Genomic DNA, 15,663 nt, shown 5'->3' with positions numbered 1-15,663 from the left:
CGTGGTTACCACTGGGCAGCAGAGACACACCCCAGAGCCAGCTGCACTCCAAATCCTGATCCTAGGAGAGGCTGAGGAGTGTGTGTGTGTGTCCGTCCTCTGGCTCTGCATGCATGTGAGAGAGAGAGAGAGAATCCTAGAACTGGAAGGGACCTTGAGAGGTCATCTAGTCCAGTCCCCTGCACTCAAGGCAGGACTAAGTATAGCATCCCTGACAGGTGTTTGTCTAACCTGCTCTTAAAAATCTCCAATGATGGAGATTCCACAACCTCCCTGGGCAATTTATTCCAGGGCTGAACCACCCTGACAGGTAGGAAGTTTTTCCTAATGCCCAACCTAAACCTCCCTTGCTGTAATTTAAGCCCATTGCTTCTTGTCCTATCCTCAGTGGTTAAGAACAATTTTTCTCCCTCTTCCTTGTAACAAGCTTGTATGTACTGGATAACTGTTACCATGTCCCCTCTCAATCTTCTCTTCTCCAGACTAAACAAACCCAATTTTTTCAATCTTTCCTCCTGGGTCAGGTTTTCGAGACCTTTACTCATTTTTGTCGCTCTTCTCTGGACTCTCTCCAATTTGTCACATCCTTCCTGAGATGTGGTGCCCAGAACTGGACACAATACTCCAGTTGAGGCCTAATCAGCGCGGAGTAGAAGGGAAGAATCACTTCTCGTGTCTTGCTTACAACACTCCTGCTAATACATCCCAGAATGATGTTCGCTTTTTTCTGCAACAGTGTTACACTGTTGACTCATATTTAGCTTGTGGTCCACTATGACCCCCAGATCCCTTTCCGCAGTACTCCTTCCTTGGCAGTCATTGCCCATTTTGTGTGTGTGCAACTGATTGTTCCTTCCTAAGTGGAATACTTGGCATTTGTCCTTATTGAATTTCATCATATCTCTGGCTCTGCCGGCATGTGTATGTCCTTCAGCTGTGTGTGTGTACGTGCATATGAGACCTGTGGATCTGTGTGCGCTGGGGGTAGGGTTATACCCCGGACTCACCGTCTGTGAACAGGGGCTCCGGGAGCTTCCGGAAGAAGGATTTCAACAGACTGCTGATGACATTCAGGTCCTGCCACCTCTGTGTGGGGAGAGGAGGCCGTGCTTAGGGGGGAAGCTGCCTGGTGGGGGGGGGGGGGGGGAAGGCCAAGAGCGGGCAGCCCGGTCACTGCTGGGGGAACCTCAGAGCCCAGGGCCTGGGAGAACCACAGGGGCCTCGCTGCTGGCATCAAGCTAACCAGCCCCTCTTCCACTTCATGCGAGAGCAACTACTAGCAATGCCCGCCCTGGAGAGGGATGCGGAGAGGGCGAGCCGGGCCGGAAGCGGGCGTAAGTGGCAGGGGTACCCATCAGCGGGCGCAGCCCACGAGTGTAACCGCCCCCCCTTGGAAAAGGAGCTAACAGGAAGATGCGAGGCAAAGCATGTCCCTGCCCCACACACCCCCACCCCCCCAGTTAATTCCCATTCCTGCCCCCCAGGGCGCTTGGGAGACGACCCCTGCTCTGTGCGTGCTGGGTGTTATTACAGCCCAGAGTCACCGGGACTGCCCGGCCTGGCCAGTAGGGGTCGCTGCTGCTCTGCACAATTTAACATCAGCGGGCAGCTGCAGCCTGTTGGTTTGTAGCACTGGGACGCCGGGGCTGGGGCCACGCCAGGCTCTCGCCCAGGGGCTGCTCTGCCTACAGGCAAACCTGGCAGCCTCGGGCAGCCGGGTCAGACACGAGGGGTGCTGGGGCCTCGCTCGGCAGGTCCCAACGTTGCTCGCTCAGATTTGGCCTGCCCTCCCCTCCGTCCTGGCAGCCGGGCCAATCCTGAGCGACTGGCGCTGTTGAGCCCCGCTGCTCTGGGGGTGGCACACGGGAGTTTGGCCGAGGGCGGCTCCGCACCTCGTCCTGCAGGTTGATCTCGGTGCTTCCCTTGTTGAGCTGCTCCTGCAGGCTGGACACCACGGCGTTGTTCCCGGGGACGCGGTAGATGCCCATGTACTCCAGGCCCTTGTCCTCCACCACCTTGCAGCAGGCCTCCACGATCAGCGGGATGTTCTGCAGGGAATAGACACAGCCTGAAGGAGCTGAGACCACAGGGAGGGTCTGCTGTTCAGTGTGTGCAGGGCGGGGGGGGGCACAGATGGGCACAGCTGGAACAGCAGATCCCAGATGTTAAGGAAGGGGGGGGCTCAGAGCGGGCAGTGCCATGCCCTCATTCTGCCCGGGGGGGGGTCAGAGCAGGCAGAGCTGTGCCCTCATTCTGCCTGGAGGGGGCCAGAGCGGGCAGTGCCATGCCCTCGTTCACCCGGGGGGGGGCTCAGAGCAGTCAGAACCGTGCACGGGGTTGGGGGGGCTCAGAGCGGGCAGAGGCAGGCTGGGACCTACCTTGTTGGCTGGGGCGGGCTGACAGTCCTCCAGCCTCACGCCGAAGGCCCGTGGAGCAGGTTTCTTGTTCTTTTTCATGATGTTGATGCCCCAAGGGGCTTTCTGGGGGGCACCGTCATCTAGAACCAAACTCCGTGTCAGTGTCCAAAAAGTGAGACCCAAGGGAATAAAGACCCCCAACCGCCCCCACGCCACAGGGCTCATGACTCCCCCCGCCAGCCTCGCCGCCTTTCAACCCCCAACACAACCTCACACACACATCCGCCACCCGTGCTGATCTGGGCTCGTCCGGCCGGGATCTCGCCCCGCAGGATCCTGCACTGAGCGGACGTCTGCACGCATGGTGTGTGCTTCCCGAGGGAGGCGCGTGTGCAGCGGAGCGTGGTTTCTGGAGGGCGTTTGGGTTGGCGGGGCGGTAATACAATTAGACCCGTTGCTCTGGGTCTAGGTTGGAGGAGGCAGGTCCCAGAAACGCACTGGGAGGTGAAAGCGGCGAGGTTTACGACTGTCCTTAGCTCCCGGGGAGCTCTTTGCCCCGCCTCGGGCCAGCTCCGAGAAAGCACCGTCTGCCCCACAGCCAAGCGGGTCTCTGCAGCAGGTTGCGCCTGGCCCGAGGAGCAGAGATCTTTGTCCTGGAGCTTCAGACCGTCGTGTAGCTCCCCTGGGCCCAGGCCACGGGGAAGCCTGTGGACGGAGTGGAGGACAAGCGCGAAATGCTCTAGGTAGCCTGCAGTGCCTAGGAGACATCCCGCGGCGTTCTGTGCCGGCAGCCAGCGTGGCCAAATGCTGACTGCTTCCCGCCCACGTCTATCACACTGCTGTGATCCAGCTGCGAGGCGACGAATGCAGGGGAAACTGAGGCCAGGTCTTCGTCCGCCAGGCTGGGTGGAGGTTCCTAGCCAAGCGGAGACGGCAGAATTCGTCACTCGCAGATGCTGCTACGAGGAATCCAGGAGGACGCCTGGACAATGGACCAGTCGCGGGAGAGCGTAGCTTCAACCCACAGAGACGACCGTGTCCATGAGCTCTTCCGCGCACGGCCCCCTGCCCCCAGCATCACCTCGCTCTGGCTGGGGCTCAGCTCCCCCTGGCAGTTCTTCGGCCCAGAGCTGATCTCAGCTGAGCACTGGGCCATGCTGCGGGCAGCAGGCTGGTCGGACGTGGCGAAGCAGAAGCAGCGCCGCGGATCAGCTGCAAGTCGCTGGCGCTTGAATCCGGGTTGTCTGACCTGGTCCCCTAACGGCTGCACGTCCATGTTGATCCACAATCTCACACACCCCACACATCCCCATCACCCCACAGGGCCCAGCCCCACAATGCAGACACATGCACTGCCCTGGGCAGCCACGCGCGCTGCCCCCCACGCCGGCGTCTGGGTGTACCTTTAGTCACGGCCGTGTCCTGCCTCGGGGAGCGGGGGGCGCTCGTCCCCGTCTGCTTCAGGAACTCGGCCTTGATCCCCAGCCCGCGCGAGCCCTTGGGGGAAGAGTCTGGTTTCATTCCAGAGGGGCTGCAGAGAGAGCAGATGGGGGAGCTCAGCCTCGCATGCCCAGCAACCTCTCCTCTTGGCCCCCGGCCTCCTAGCCCCTCACCCCCACCCTCGCACCGAGCACACCCTGGATCACAGCCACCCTGCACAGGGGGGGCAGGCTTTGGTGGCAAAACTGCAGTGCAAGGCATCCTGGAAGTAGCTATGCAAATTAACTCTACCACTTGCCCACAGTGCTTCACACTGCAGTGGGCTCCCCCTTCCTGGGCACACCCAGCCCAGCAAGGGCAAGACCCCTCTGCTGCCCAAACGTTACAGGGGCATCTGAGCAATGCAGGTTCTCCCTGTTCCTGGCTTGGCCCTCTCTGTCCCAGCCACAGGGCCACTTGGAGATCCCCAGCTAATGGCAGTCCCCCCCAACCCCCCAGCAGGATCCCCAGCTCTTCCGAGCCGTGGTCCCTACTGAAAAGTCCCACCCGTTGAACCCAACTCGGGTTCAAGTCGATCTAGCTGCACCCGTGTAAACCCCTGGCAAAGATGCACTCAAACCGGATTCACCCGGCGCTTCACACTGGTTTGGTTGAATTCAGCAATTTTCTGACACAAACCCGGCTGAAGTGCTGCGCCACTAGGGACGGCAGCCAGTTCTCTCCATCGCTCAGGACAAATTCCCTTCTCTGGACGGGACGGGCCTGGGTGCGGGCACGGACACACCACGCCTCTCCTCCGAGGGCCCAAAGTGTTTTAAGGACCCACGTCAGTATCATGAACCTCATTTTACAGGCACAGAGTGTGGAGTGACTTGCCCCAGAGAACCCAGGAGTCCTGTCTCTCGAACCACACAGAATCCTCCAGATAGTCGCCCCCAGTGTAACCACTCCCGCCCCGGAAGGTTTGCGAGCTGTCTGTCCATAGCACTTCTCTGGCCCCAGTCTCTAAGGTATCAACCCTCCCAGGTGATCAGCCCCTTGGACAGAGGCTAAGTGACATGCCCAAGGCCACGCAGGGCATCTGTGGCAGAGCAGGGAACTGAACCCAGGTCTCCCACGTCGCAGGCTAGCGCCCTAACCACTGGGGAATGCTCCCCCCAGCAGCTAGGCAGCAGGGGCACAGAGCCCTTACCTCACTTTCCGGTAGTCATTTAGCTTCTTGTTGATAAGCGCTTGGCTTGCAAACCCGGGGTCCTGCAGCGGCACAAAGACAAGAGGGAGGAGAGAGCGTAAGCATCATGTCTGGCACCAGAGCCCAAGCGAGTGCCGACTCTTCCATCAGCCGAGCCCCTTCCCAGCAAGGCCGATGGGGCGAGGGGTTCGTGCGGGGGGCTGGGGAGCTCACTGGTCCTTGCACTGGCATGCTGGAGGATTGGCACAGCAGGAGAGAGGCCCACAGCCTCCCCTGAACCAGCTGGGACCAGGCAGGACCAAAAGCACCAGGGCCATAGCCCCGGAATACAGGCCTGGCTGGGAGCGCTGTACCAGGCACAGGCAGAGAGATCCCCGTCGGTACCGAAACCTCAGCCCAAGGGGCACCACCAGCCCCCCGGGGCCAGGCGCACACTCCCAGGCTGCAGTTCCTGGGATGCCCAGCGTAGCAATCCCCTGCAGATGGCCCTTTGCTCTCTTCCCTGGCTTGGGAAGGCTCCAGGGGTTCCCAGAGATCAGGCTCCCCAAAGGCGGCTGGTTAGAATCATAGAATATCAGGGTTGGAAGGGACCTCAGGAGGTCATCTAGACCAACCCCCTGCTCAAAGCAGGACCAATCCCCAATTAAATTAAATTGGACAGTGGGGCTTATGAAGCTGCGCCCCACGTAACTCTGGTCAGCCGGGGGCCGGGTTTCTGGGGAAACCAGCATCATTCCCTGGGCGCCCCCCTGCACCACTGTATCACTCTCCTGGGGCTAGCACCTGGCTCTCTGGGGTCGGACAGCTTGGCGAGAGCACGGGAGGTGCCCCTCACCACTCCCCGTCCTACTGCCTGGAGATCCCCGGCTTCATCACAGCCTCCCCACTGACTCTGCATGGGGGGCTGGCCTGTGGGGCAGGCCTCTGAACCCCAGGAGCTCCACCATTGCTATGTCCTGCCAGTGAGAACACAGAGCTGGCCAACGCCTGGGGAGAGGAGAACTACCACATGTTCCATGTGGGGCAGGATCCTCCGGGAATCCTACGGAAATTCAGCCCCCGTAAGGCAGCCTGAGCTGGGGACGGATCTAGGGCAGGTCCCACCCCTCTAGTGCCCTGAGCTGGGCACGGATCTAGGGCAGCTCCCACCCCTCTAGTGCCCTGAGCTGGACATGGACCTAGGGCAGCTCTCACCCCTATAGTGCCCTGAGCTGGACATGGACCTAGGGCAGCTCCCACCCCTGTAGGGGCCTGAGCTGGACATGGACCTAGGGCAGCTCCCACCCCTGTAGGGGCCTGAGCTGGGCACGGACCTAGGGCAGCTCCCACCCCTGTAGGGGCCTGAGCTGGGCACGGATCTAGGGCAGCTCCCATCCCTATAGTGCCCTGAGCTGGGCACGGATCTAGGCCAGCTCCCACCCCTCTAGTGCCCTGAGCTGGACATGGACCTAGGGCAGCTCCCACCCCTGTAGGGGCCTGAGCTGGACATGGACCTAGGGCAGCTCCCACCCCTGTAGGGGCCTGAGCTGGGCACGGATCTAGGGCAGCTCCCAACCTCATAGGGGCCTGAGCTGGGCACGGATCTAGGGCAGCTCCCAACCTCATAGGGGCCTGAGCTGGGCACGGATCTAGGGCAGCTCCCACCCCTGTAGGGGCCTGAGCTGGGCACGGATCTAGGGCAGCTCCCACCCCTGTAGGGGCCTGAGCTGGGCACGGATCTAGGGCAGCTCCCATCCCTATAGTGCCCTGAGCTAGGCACGGATCTAGGGCAGCTCCCATCCCTATAGTGCCCTGAGCTGGGCACGGATCTAGGGCAGCTCCCACCCCTGTAGGGGCCTGAGCTGGGCACGGATCTAGGGCAGCTCCCACCCCTATAGTGCCCTGAGCTGGGCACGGATCTAGGGCAGCTCCCACCCCTCTAGTGCCCTGAGCTGGGCACGGATCTAGGGCAGCTCCCACCCCTATAGTGCCCTAAGCTGGGCACGGATCTAGGGCAGCTCCCACCCCTATAGTGCCCTGAGCTGGGCACGGATCTAGGGCAGCTCCCACCCCTATAGTGCCCTGAGCTGGGCACGGATCTAGGGCAGCTCCCACCCCTATAGTGCCCTGAGCTGGGCACGGATCTAGGGCAGCTCCCACCCCTGTAGTGCCCTGAGCTGGGCACAAATCTTAAGGCAGCTCACATCCCTGTAGCGCCCCCTGAGCTGTGCTCAATTCTCCATACAATTAAAAGAAACTCCCAGCTAACTTCTTCCAAAAGCCAAAGTGGTGGATTGTGCAGCCCACACCAAACCAGCAGGTGTCTCCCTTCTCCTGCCCTATAGCCCAAACTGCTCCCAGCCTTCCGCCTGCGCCCCGGGGAGGGAAGAGGAGCTCTCCTGGGGCTCCCAGCTGCTCAGAGGGCATGGCGGCCACAGCACTGGAAGAGGTGGCTGCATTACATAGCAAGGCCTCTGTAGAGGGAAGTTCATACCTGGGATCCCTGGAAACTCAGATAATTATCCCTCTGCAGACCAGCAGGGGTCGTCATAAGCTAACGAACACATGAGCCAGCTGCTCAGGACCCGTGTAGGACCAGGGCACTGCAGGGATAGCTTAGCGCCAGGGAAGGGATCTCACCAGGACTGACCCACAGGGAGCTGTCAGCCAACTGCCTGGCCTGGCCTCTCCAGCTCTTGACTGAAAAGAGGGGGCTGGAGAGCGGTGCTCTCACCCGCACCCCAGGGCGGCCACTCACCCTGGCTCTGTCCTCTCCTGAGCCCTCCTCTCATCAGTCCCTGCAGGATGACAGGCCCCGGGAGAAATGACTTTGTACAAAGTAAGGAAGGGGGCACACTCCCTGGATTGGGGGAGGGAGCAGAGGGATGCTGGGAATGGAGATGCACCTGCCACATACAGCGCCCCCAGACTGTGCCCAACAGCATGAGATGAAGGAGGCTGACCCAGTCTCCTCTTTGAGGGAGTGGTGACGCTCCAGCAGACTACAATTCCCAGCATGCAGTAGAGACCAGTCAGCTGGGGTGGAGAAGCATGGCATGCTGGGATTTGGAGTCCCAGTGTACCCATCAGGGCAAAGCAGAGCATGGCATGCTGGGACTTGGAGTCCCAGTCCACCAGCATGGCATGCTGGGACTTTGAGTCCCTATGAGCTGGTCCTCCAACCAGAAGCGGGCAACTGCGGGCCATCTCCACTGGCCACGCTTGTACCAGCCCTGCCCTAAAAGGAGGAGCAGAAGGCAAACAGCTGGAGAGAACCAAAGTGGTTAGTGCCGGGGCGTCTGCGGAGAGCCAGGGGCCTGGAGGGAGCCAGGAGCCCCATGCTGGCTCTCACCTCGCCCTCGGCCTTGCTGTTCTCCCTGACGACTTTGATCCAGGCCAGCATGTCGTCCCGATCCTCTGCCTGAAAGAGATATTCACAGAAGTCAGCGGTCGTCAGCCGGAAGACGTGCTTCCTCTTGGTCTCGCTGTAGGAAATGTCCACCAGGCACGCTCGGATGCTGATCGGCTGCTCCTCCTCACCTTGGGGCGGCGTGTAGGTCACGGCCTCCCGCCTGTCCTTGCACAGGTAAAGTGAGTGTGCGCGGAGAACGGCGAAGACGCGCTTCCACTGCCGGATGCCCCCACCAACTTTCTGCAGGGAGAGAGGACCGGGCAATGAGCGCTGGCTGGGAGAGAGCCGGTCTCCTCTTTGGCTAGACCCCCGGGTACTGCCGCCTGCCGTGAAATGGGGTGGCACCACCTGGCATTGACATGAGCACCGGTTCAAGGCACTGCCACGCAGCCTAGACAAAGGGAAAGCCTAGGCCCAGGGCTGGCTCTGCCCACGGCAATGCGACCTGGGCGTGCACACCCAGCTGCCATGTAGGGACTTGGGGCAAAGCCCCCCAGCCTCAATCCAGGTCCAGAGCCTCTGCCCAGGAAATGCCACCCAAGATGCTGCTGCCCAGCTTCAACCCTGACACAGACCACAGGCACTGCTGGCAAAATTCGACCAGGGCAGATCACGCCCCATCTGTGCATTCGGCCAAGCAGTTGGCAGATCCCCACAAAGCAGAGACACTGAAAGTGTGTAGCCCCCGTTTCCAACATGTTCCTTTCAGCTCTGACCTATGGATTTCACCCGGGGGCCCAGAGAGAAGGACCCCCGCTGCCTTCTGGTAGCAATCACTCCATTGTAATCACAGCAAAGCCCACCCCAGGACTGACACCAGGGGCTCCAACAGTGAACGCTGACCCCTTCTCTCCCCTTCTGGCTTTGATTGTAACGAGGGAAATCATTTTCCCCAATCAGAGGATCAAACCCACTCACACCGACCTGGATCCACCCTATGACCCCATGAACCTAGCCCTCCGAGGCATGATCTACTCCCGGTGTTTCCCTCTCAATCCACTCACACTGACCCTCTGCCCTGGGAACTGAACCCCTCTTGGGTGGCGATAGGGGAAGGCCTCCATTCAAACCCTTTCACTTACAGGTTGCTCCCAAGCCCGGCTCCCGTCCCCCACTCCAGCCTCATCCCCAGGAGACCCCACAGAGCTGCTCATCCAGCAGCCGTCTGACTCAGAAGGGCCAGGATTCCCTGTGCCCTCAAGGATGCTTGGAGGCAGCAGGATGGTTCCTCTCCCTTTTAGTCCCTGCGGTTCTGACAGCGGGCACTCGCTGGCTGCATCTCTGGGGTGGTCCGGTAGCCCCACCCTCCTTTGGGTCTCCCCCAGGGCCACCTACACACACAAGTCCAGTTTCCTTCGGCTTCCCCCCGCAGGTCCCTCCTCCGGGCACCCACCCACCCCATCCCAGCCCTGCTGTCTCTCATCCGACCCACCACCACAGCCCTGAGCATGTCTGTGGACCTGGCCGGGTGTGATCACTGCACGGCACCGATGCCTGGTGTCTGCAGGGTACTGGCACTGGGGTGACTGGCAGGGGCAGAAGTGCGGCCACTGGAAACCACTGCCTTCCTCTCACTGGCCAGCCCCCGCCCAAGCTGCCCCCACCTCCTGGCACAACCCTCCACAGGCCAAGTGCCCCTTGCCAGAAGAAACGGGCTCCTTTCTTGAGGGCAGGCCCCTGATTGTCCAGAGTTCCTACATGTGCCATCAATGGAATCTGATTGGCCAGAGATCCCTGCGTATGCCCAAGGTCAATCCTGTGACTGGCCAGCACGCCCCACACATATGGGGCATCGTTTGTAGGTATGAGACTTCCTCTGCCAGGTTAAATTCCAGTGGCTGTTCTCCTCCCACTCCTGGGCTAGCACACAGGCCGACAGGGTGCTTGGCAGAAGGGACAGTTTCACGGGACCCTCTGGAAGGCAGGATGCCTGGGTTCTATTCCAGATGTGTGAGGGGGTATGGCCTAGTGGTTAGAGCATGGGCTACTGGGAGGCAAGACTCCTGGGTTCTATTCCCAACTCTGCTGCTGACTCCCTGCGTGACGCTCGCCAATCACTTTGCCATTTGGTGCCTCAGTTTCCAGTAACAATATCAGGGTGTTCTGAGGCTCGGTTCATTCATGTTTGTTAAGTGCTTTGAGATCCTCAAGACGAGAAAGGGATCACATGACACATCACACAAACATCTCCAAAGAGGGGTTTTTCTCTTCCATACAAGCCCACCCAGCACTTCCCCCCTGGCCTGGGGTTCCTGTACAGCGGACACGTACCTTCCCCTTTTTGGTGAGGATCTGTTTGTAGTGGAGCCAGCCCTCTTTCCTCACGTCGCTGAAAGTCACGTCCGAGAGGTCGGAGGTCGAGTGCCTCTTTGATCGTGTGTCTTCAGACATTCCGAGGCTGTCCAGAGACTGCAGGGGGAGAGGAGAAGGGAGAGATGGGTGTACGGCCCTCACGGGTACTGCACTCGCGCCCTGGCAGTCCAGAGGCAGACAGGCACGCATGGTGCTGGGGGAGGAACCTCTCCAGCTCTGGCACGCTACCCCTCTCACTCTCACCATGGGGCATTACAGGCAGTGGCTTCCCACTGGGGAGAGGAAAGCCAGGCCTCCCAGCTCGATCAGGCCCAGCACTGTGATAACACCAGGCAACTCTCAGGCTTTGTCCCCACCAGGATTTCAACCGCTTCAGCGCAAATCCCTCATGTAGACAGAGTTTCCACAGGGGCAGCAAAACTGACTCACTCTGGCTTGAAATCAGGCTGGCGCTGATGCAAGTCACGCTGTGCTGGGTTAAGTTGTGTCTGCATGAGGGGTTGAAACCAATGAGCCAAACCTGAGGGCTGAAATCCCAGTCAAGATAAGGCCGCGCAGCTCCCACTGGTGCAATCGTGAGCCTGTGGGGCAGCAGGTGCCCCACTGCCCTACACTTCAAAGGCCTCATTTACCCCAGTGCAGAGCGGGCGTCAATGTTGGAGCGGAACTGACGTGCGCTGGAGTGAACGGCTCTGCAAGTGCAGGGAAATGCAGCGGATGGTCCAGCACATGTCCCTGAGCATTAGAGGAGGCAGAGCATGAAACGAACCCACCGGGCCAAACCCTCTGCTGGCGGAAGCAAGGTGAGCTCACTGACATCAGTGCTGTTTGGCCCGTTTTACACCAGCTGATCCCTGGCGTCGCCGGCCTTAAACTGATCAGAGCAAACTGTTGTTCACTGATTACTCGGGGCTGTGCGGGGGCAATGCACAAACCTGTGGTTTCCCACTGGAGGCACCGGGTGCAAGACTGGAACAGCACAGTTATGACTGTACTGTGCTAGCCGGAGGCCATCCGAGCCTCAGGAGGGACTCGGGATAGCAGTGGCGGGCAGGGCAGAAATGCCCAGCGGCCTCAGGCAGAGCAGCCACCCAACATGAGGCCCTGGCTCCCCTCACGCAAACCAGGCCCCAGTGGGTGGCATCCAAGCGGCTGGGGGTGCATGGTACCAGCACGGCCTTGGCGGGCATCATTACAGTGGCAGATGGAACCCCTGCCCTCTTCTTCACTGCGAACACCTACCCCGTCTGTGAAGAAACTCCTCAGCATGCGGAGACTCGGCACCCGGCTTGGCATCCTCCTGCAAGGAAAGCAGCCGCCCGTGAGCACAGAGCAGGAGAGGTGGCAAGCGTTCCTGAGCACAAGGGCGTTCCAAGGACAGTCCCCACTGGCCCCAGCCCCTTCTTGCGGCGGCTGGGGCATCTCTTCAATATGGAGCTGCAGGAGTCACTGGCTCCTTGTGGGCTGTGGAGAAGGCTCTGGCCTGGGACTCAGGAGACCTGGGTTCAAGCTCTGGTTCTGATGGAGGACGGGCAATTGGGCCTTTGAGATCCACAGATGCAAACCACACTCTGTGTGAGTTGTGCAATGATCCCCCGCAAGGGCAGCAGCAAATGGAGGGGCTGGTTTGCAACGTTCACACACCGTGCTTTGGCTGAGCTGCTGCAGGACGGGCATTGTGGCCGAGCGAAAGGAACACGGGTACGTGGTCCCAAGTTCTAATCCCAGCTCTGCTACTTACTCACTGCGGGGCCTTGGCAGAGTCACTTAGGGCCTGATTTTCAGTAGTGCCCTGTCACATCTCTCAGGCCATGAATGCAAAGGCTGGCTTAGGGCTTGTCTGCATGGGGATGCTACTGTGAAATCAGCTAGGGTGTGAACTGACCACGGCCACAGCTATAACCCACCAGCCCCCCAGGGACAAGCCTTAGGCCAGGCAGAGAACAACAGTAAACTTTGGAAAGTTAGTAGTTGTGAAACAGCACAAAGGATTCCGGGGTATGGGGTAACACGTGGAGAACTGATCGCTCACAAACACAGTATCTAGCCTCATGCCTTCCTTGGATCAGACCAGCTCTGTGTCCCACCCCCTGCCCTAATGGATCACACTCCCGGCCCATCAAATCCAAGATTGGCCAATAGTTGCACTTTCAGGAGGCCCTGAATTCTCTTGTCCTCTAATGCACAGCAGCTGGAGATCACACCCTGACATATGCAGCTATGAGGCTAGGATGGGGCTACCCCTGAAAAGGGAAGAAGCCATTGTTTGGCTGGCACGCAACGGGGTGGGGAAGGGGTCACCCCTACCTTAGGATCTTCCCCTCGTCACGAAATGTGTTCAGACCATCGTCACATGACTTGGAGCGCTCTGTTGTTATGGCCAGGAGGTAGGAGGATCGGCGACTGGCTTTGATGCTGCCTGAAAGGGAAAGGAGAGAGAAAAGGGCAATCAGTACACACGGGAAGAGCCAGTTCACAAGGCAGTCGGTGTTTTACCAGCCTCGGGAACGGATTAGCTTGTCACAGTACTAAGGACTGGGGATCAGGATTCCTGGGTTCTATTCCCATCTCTGGGAGGAAACGTGCCTAATGGTTAGAGTTCGGGGATTGGCAGTCAGGGCTCAGGGGTTTTGCTGCATGACTTCAAGCAAGTCCTTTAACCTCTCTGTGCATCAGCTTCTCCGTCTGTAATACGTGCAAGCAAGGCAGGAATACAGGGAGACAACGTATGCCGTGTGCCAGCATGCAGCAGGACCCCAGATCAGAATACCCCAGCAGGGCACCTGTCCTGCTTTGTGGTTAAGGCTGATGGTTAGTAAGGAGCTGAGCCGGGATGTGGAGAGCGCACCAGGGCTAACAACGCTGGGCGAGGGAGAGATCCTCAGCTCTCACAGCAGAGCCATTTTTATTCTTGTATCTTCTTGCTGGTGCCTGGGGAAGAGCTGGCCACAGAGTGCTGAACCAGAGCTGGTACAACCTGGCTCTCCTGCAGCTGTTTACAGACGGTCCATGAACGCACTTAGGGCCTGAGCTTCCTCTCACCCACACGGGCATCAACCCGGAGTCACTTCAGGTAAACCAATGGAGCAGCGCTGTTTGACGCTGAGGGCCACTGAAGCTGGCTGATCATTGTTTAGGGAAGCCCCCCGGGTCCAGTTTCCTGCCGGGAGGTGGTGCAGTCGGGATGCAGGGGCAGGACCCCGGGGGCGGTGGCATGGTAGGGGACACGTGATCTGCAGACATGCAGCAGGCTCCTCCAGGGAGCGATTTACCGGAGCCCTGAGAATTCCCCTCATGGCTGGCACTCACATACTCCCAGCTCCTTTATTTACGTAGCTCATTTCCTCCCATCAGGCCAAGGCCCTTTCCTACCTGGCTCGTCTGGCCCTGCTCCCCTTGGCGGGGCCAGGATCATCCCCTACAGCAGGCTGTCAGATGCTTTGCATACACCTCATTTCCCAGGATATAAGCGACAGGGATCCCATCACCTTCCCTGGAGAGGCAGGACCACGGCCCAGCAGGACCCTGAGGGTTCCCCCCCATGTTCACCCTGCATTTCCCTTCCCGGGTTTCCTCCGCCGACTCCTCATGACGTCCCCCCCGGAAGTCGGGGCCGTTCCCTACTTCTCTCTTGTTCTGCACTCTGGCTCCTGGGTGCTCAAGACACAGGCCGCTCTACACCCTGGTACCCGGGCAGGAGCCCAGCAGCATGGACTCCTGCGTTTCTCAGGCCCTGATCAGCTGCTGCCCCCAAGGGTGCCCCTGCCCCAGTGGGAGGGGTGGGTACTTACTGCAGTCCTGGGAGTAATGGCGGCTGATGGCGAAGGTGAAGGCGGGTGAGGAGGGGCTGCCGGTGATCGAGGGGGCTGAGTTCATGGCACTGGAGACGACGGAGGAGGCGGGGATGTGCTTTGCCTTCAGGTCGATACTGGGGCTCGTCGGCTCGTCTAGAAGAATGGGGCGCACCGTGAACCAATGGAACCGTGGGCGGACAGAACAGAGCAGCTAGCCAGCCAGAGACTCATGCGGGAAAGGCTGGGGTCTCCCGCCCAGCGCCTCCCACTGGGAGACCCTCCCCCAGCCCTACGGCACCAGTCCCCAGAGTGCCTCCTGCTGCGAGGCTGGGAGCGTGGGGCCCGAGATCTCCGCAGTCTGTGCTCCACCAGCACCCCCTGCAGTGAGAAGCCCAGGACCAAAGTGCCAGGGAACCCCTGGCTTCCAGACCCTCTGCCAGGACCCTTTCCCGGGGGGGGGGGGCGCAGTGCCAGTGCCCGGTGCAGGCTCGGCAGCAGGCACGCAAGAGACCTTTTCCAACTGCTGCCCCATCCTCAATCCCCTCTACCCCCCCCCAGGAAGGAACAGCCCAGCGGTTCAAGTCAGTGAGTTGCCCCTACCCCTCCAAACCTAGGGCTGCCTCCCCAAGCAAACCGGTCATTCCCCCATCGCCGCCGGTGCCGGAGAATCCAGCCCTGCCCTCCATCTCCGAGGAGCCCCGCTGCCCTGAGAGCTGCAGGCCAGGGGTGCGCTGGCTGGGGCTGGGGCCTGGAGCCCAGGCGCCAGCGTCCATGCCAGGGGTGCACTGATAGCCCGTCACGGAGGTGCCGGCAGGGCTTGAGGCCATGTTCTAGGGACACACAGCTGCTCTTGGCTGGAGCGGGACAGGGGGCTGGGAACTAGTGGGAGGGGCTGAGGGCCCTGCCTCGACGCACTTGCTCTGCTGCCAACAAGGCTGGCTGTGTGTGCCGGGGCAGCCCCGTGCCGCTGCTTCCCCCGGGCAAGGTGGCCAGGGGAACAAAGGCGGGCCAGGCTGGGCACACAAACAATAGCCAGGCTTGTGAGGAATGCGTGGAGAACAACGGTCCCACAGTGCCAGGCTGGGCATGTCGCGGGCAGCTGAGTAAGGCTTCCATTGTGCCCTGGGCTCTCCCGGGTATGAGGAGACGACACGTGCCAGGGAGAAAGGCTATGAC

The 15,663-nt window shown here is 60.3% G+C and overlaps 1 protein-coding gene across 5 annotated transcripts in view; it reads right to left on the bottom strand.

Moving 5' to 3' along the window:
• Nucleotides 1-15,663, bottom strand: part of ARHGAP23 (Rho GTPase activating protein 23) — a 124,924-nt gene that overhangs the window by 13,509 nt on the left and 95,752 nt on the right. For 4 of the 5 annotated variants that reach the window (XM_073326142.2, XM_073326141.2, XM_073326138.2 and 1 more), the window contains exons 8-17: nt 14,485-14,640; nt 13,001-13,112; nt 11,936-11,993; nt 10,652-10,789; nt 8,321-8,620; nt 4,990-5,051; nt 3,761-3,888; nt 2,379-2,497; nt 1,893-2,048; nt 1,008-1,086 (exon numbers count right to left, since the gene is read on the bottom strand). In XM_073326142.2, coding sequence (XP_073182243.2) covers nt 1,008-1,086; nt 1,893-2,048; nt 2,379-2,497; nt 3,761-3,888; nt 4,990-5,051; nt 8,321-8,620; nt 10,652-10,789; nt 11,936-11,993; nt 13,001-13,112; nt 14,485-14,640 — 1,308 coding nt within the window. The remainder of the gene's footprint in view (nt 1-1,007; nt 1,087-1,892; nt 2,049-2,378; nt 2,498-3,760; nt 3,889-4,989; nt 5,052-8,320; nt 8,621-10,651; nt 10,790-11,935; nt 11,994-13,000; nt 13,113-14,484; nt 14,641-15,663) is intronic. The other variant, XM_073326140.2, reaches the window with a different exon arrangement.

The sequence above is a fragment of the Lepidochelys kempii genome, chromosome 27 (genome assembly GCF_965140285.1).
Source record: "Lepidochelys kempii isolate rLepKem1 chromosome 27, rLepKem1.hap1, whole genome shotgun sequence".
Lineage (NCBI taxonomy): Eukaryota > Metazoa > Chordata > Testudines > Cheloniidae > Lepidochelys > Lepidochelys kempii.
This window is presented reverse-complemented; position numbering and strand designations above follow the sequence as displayed.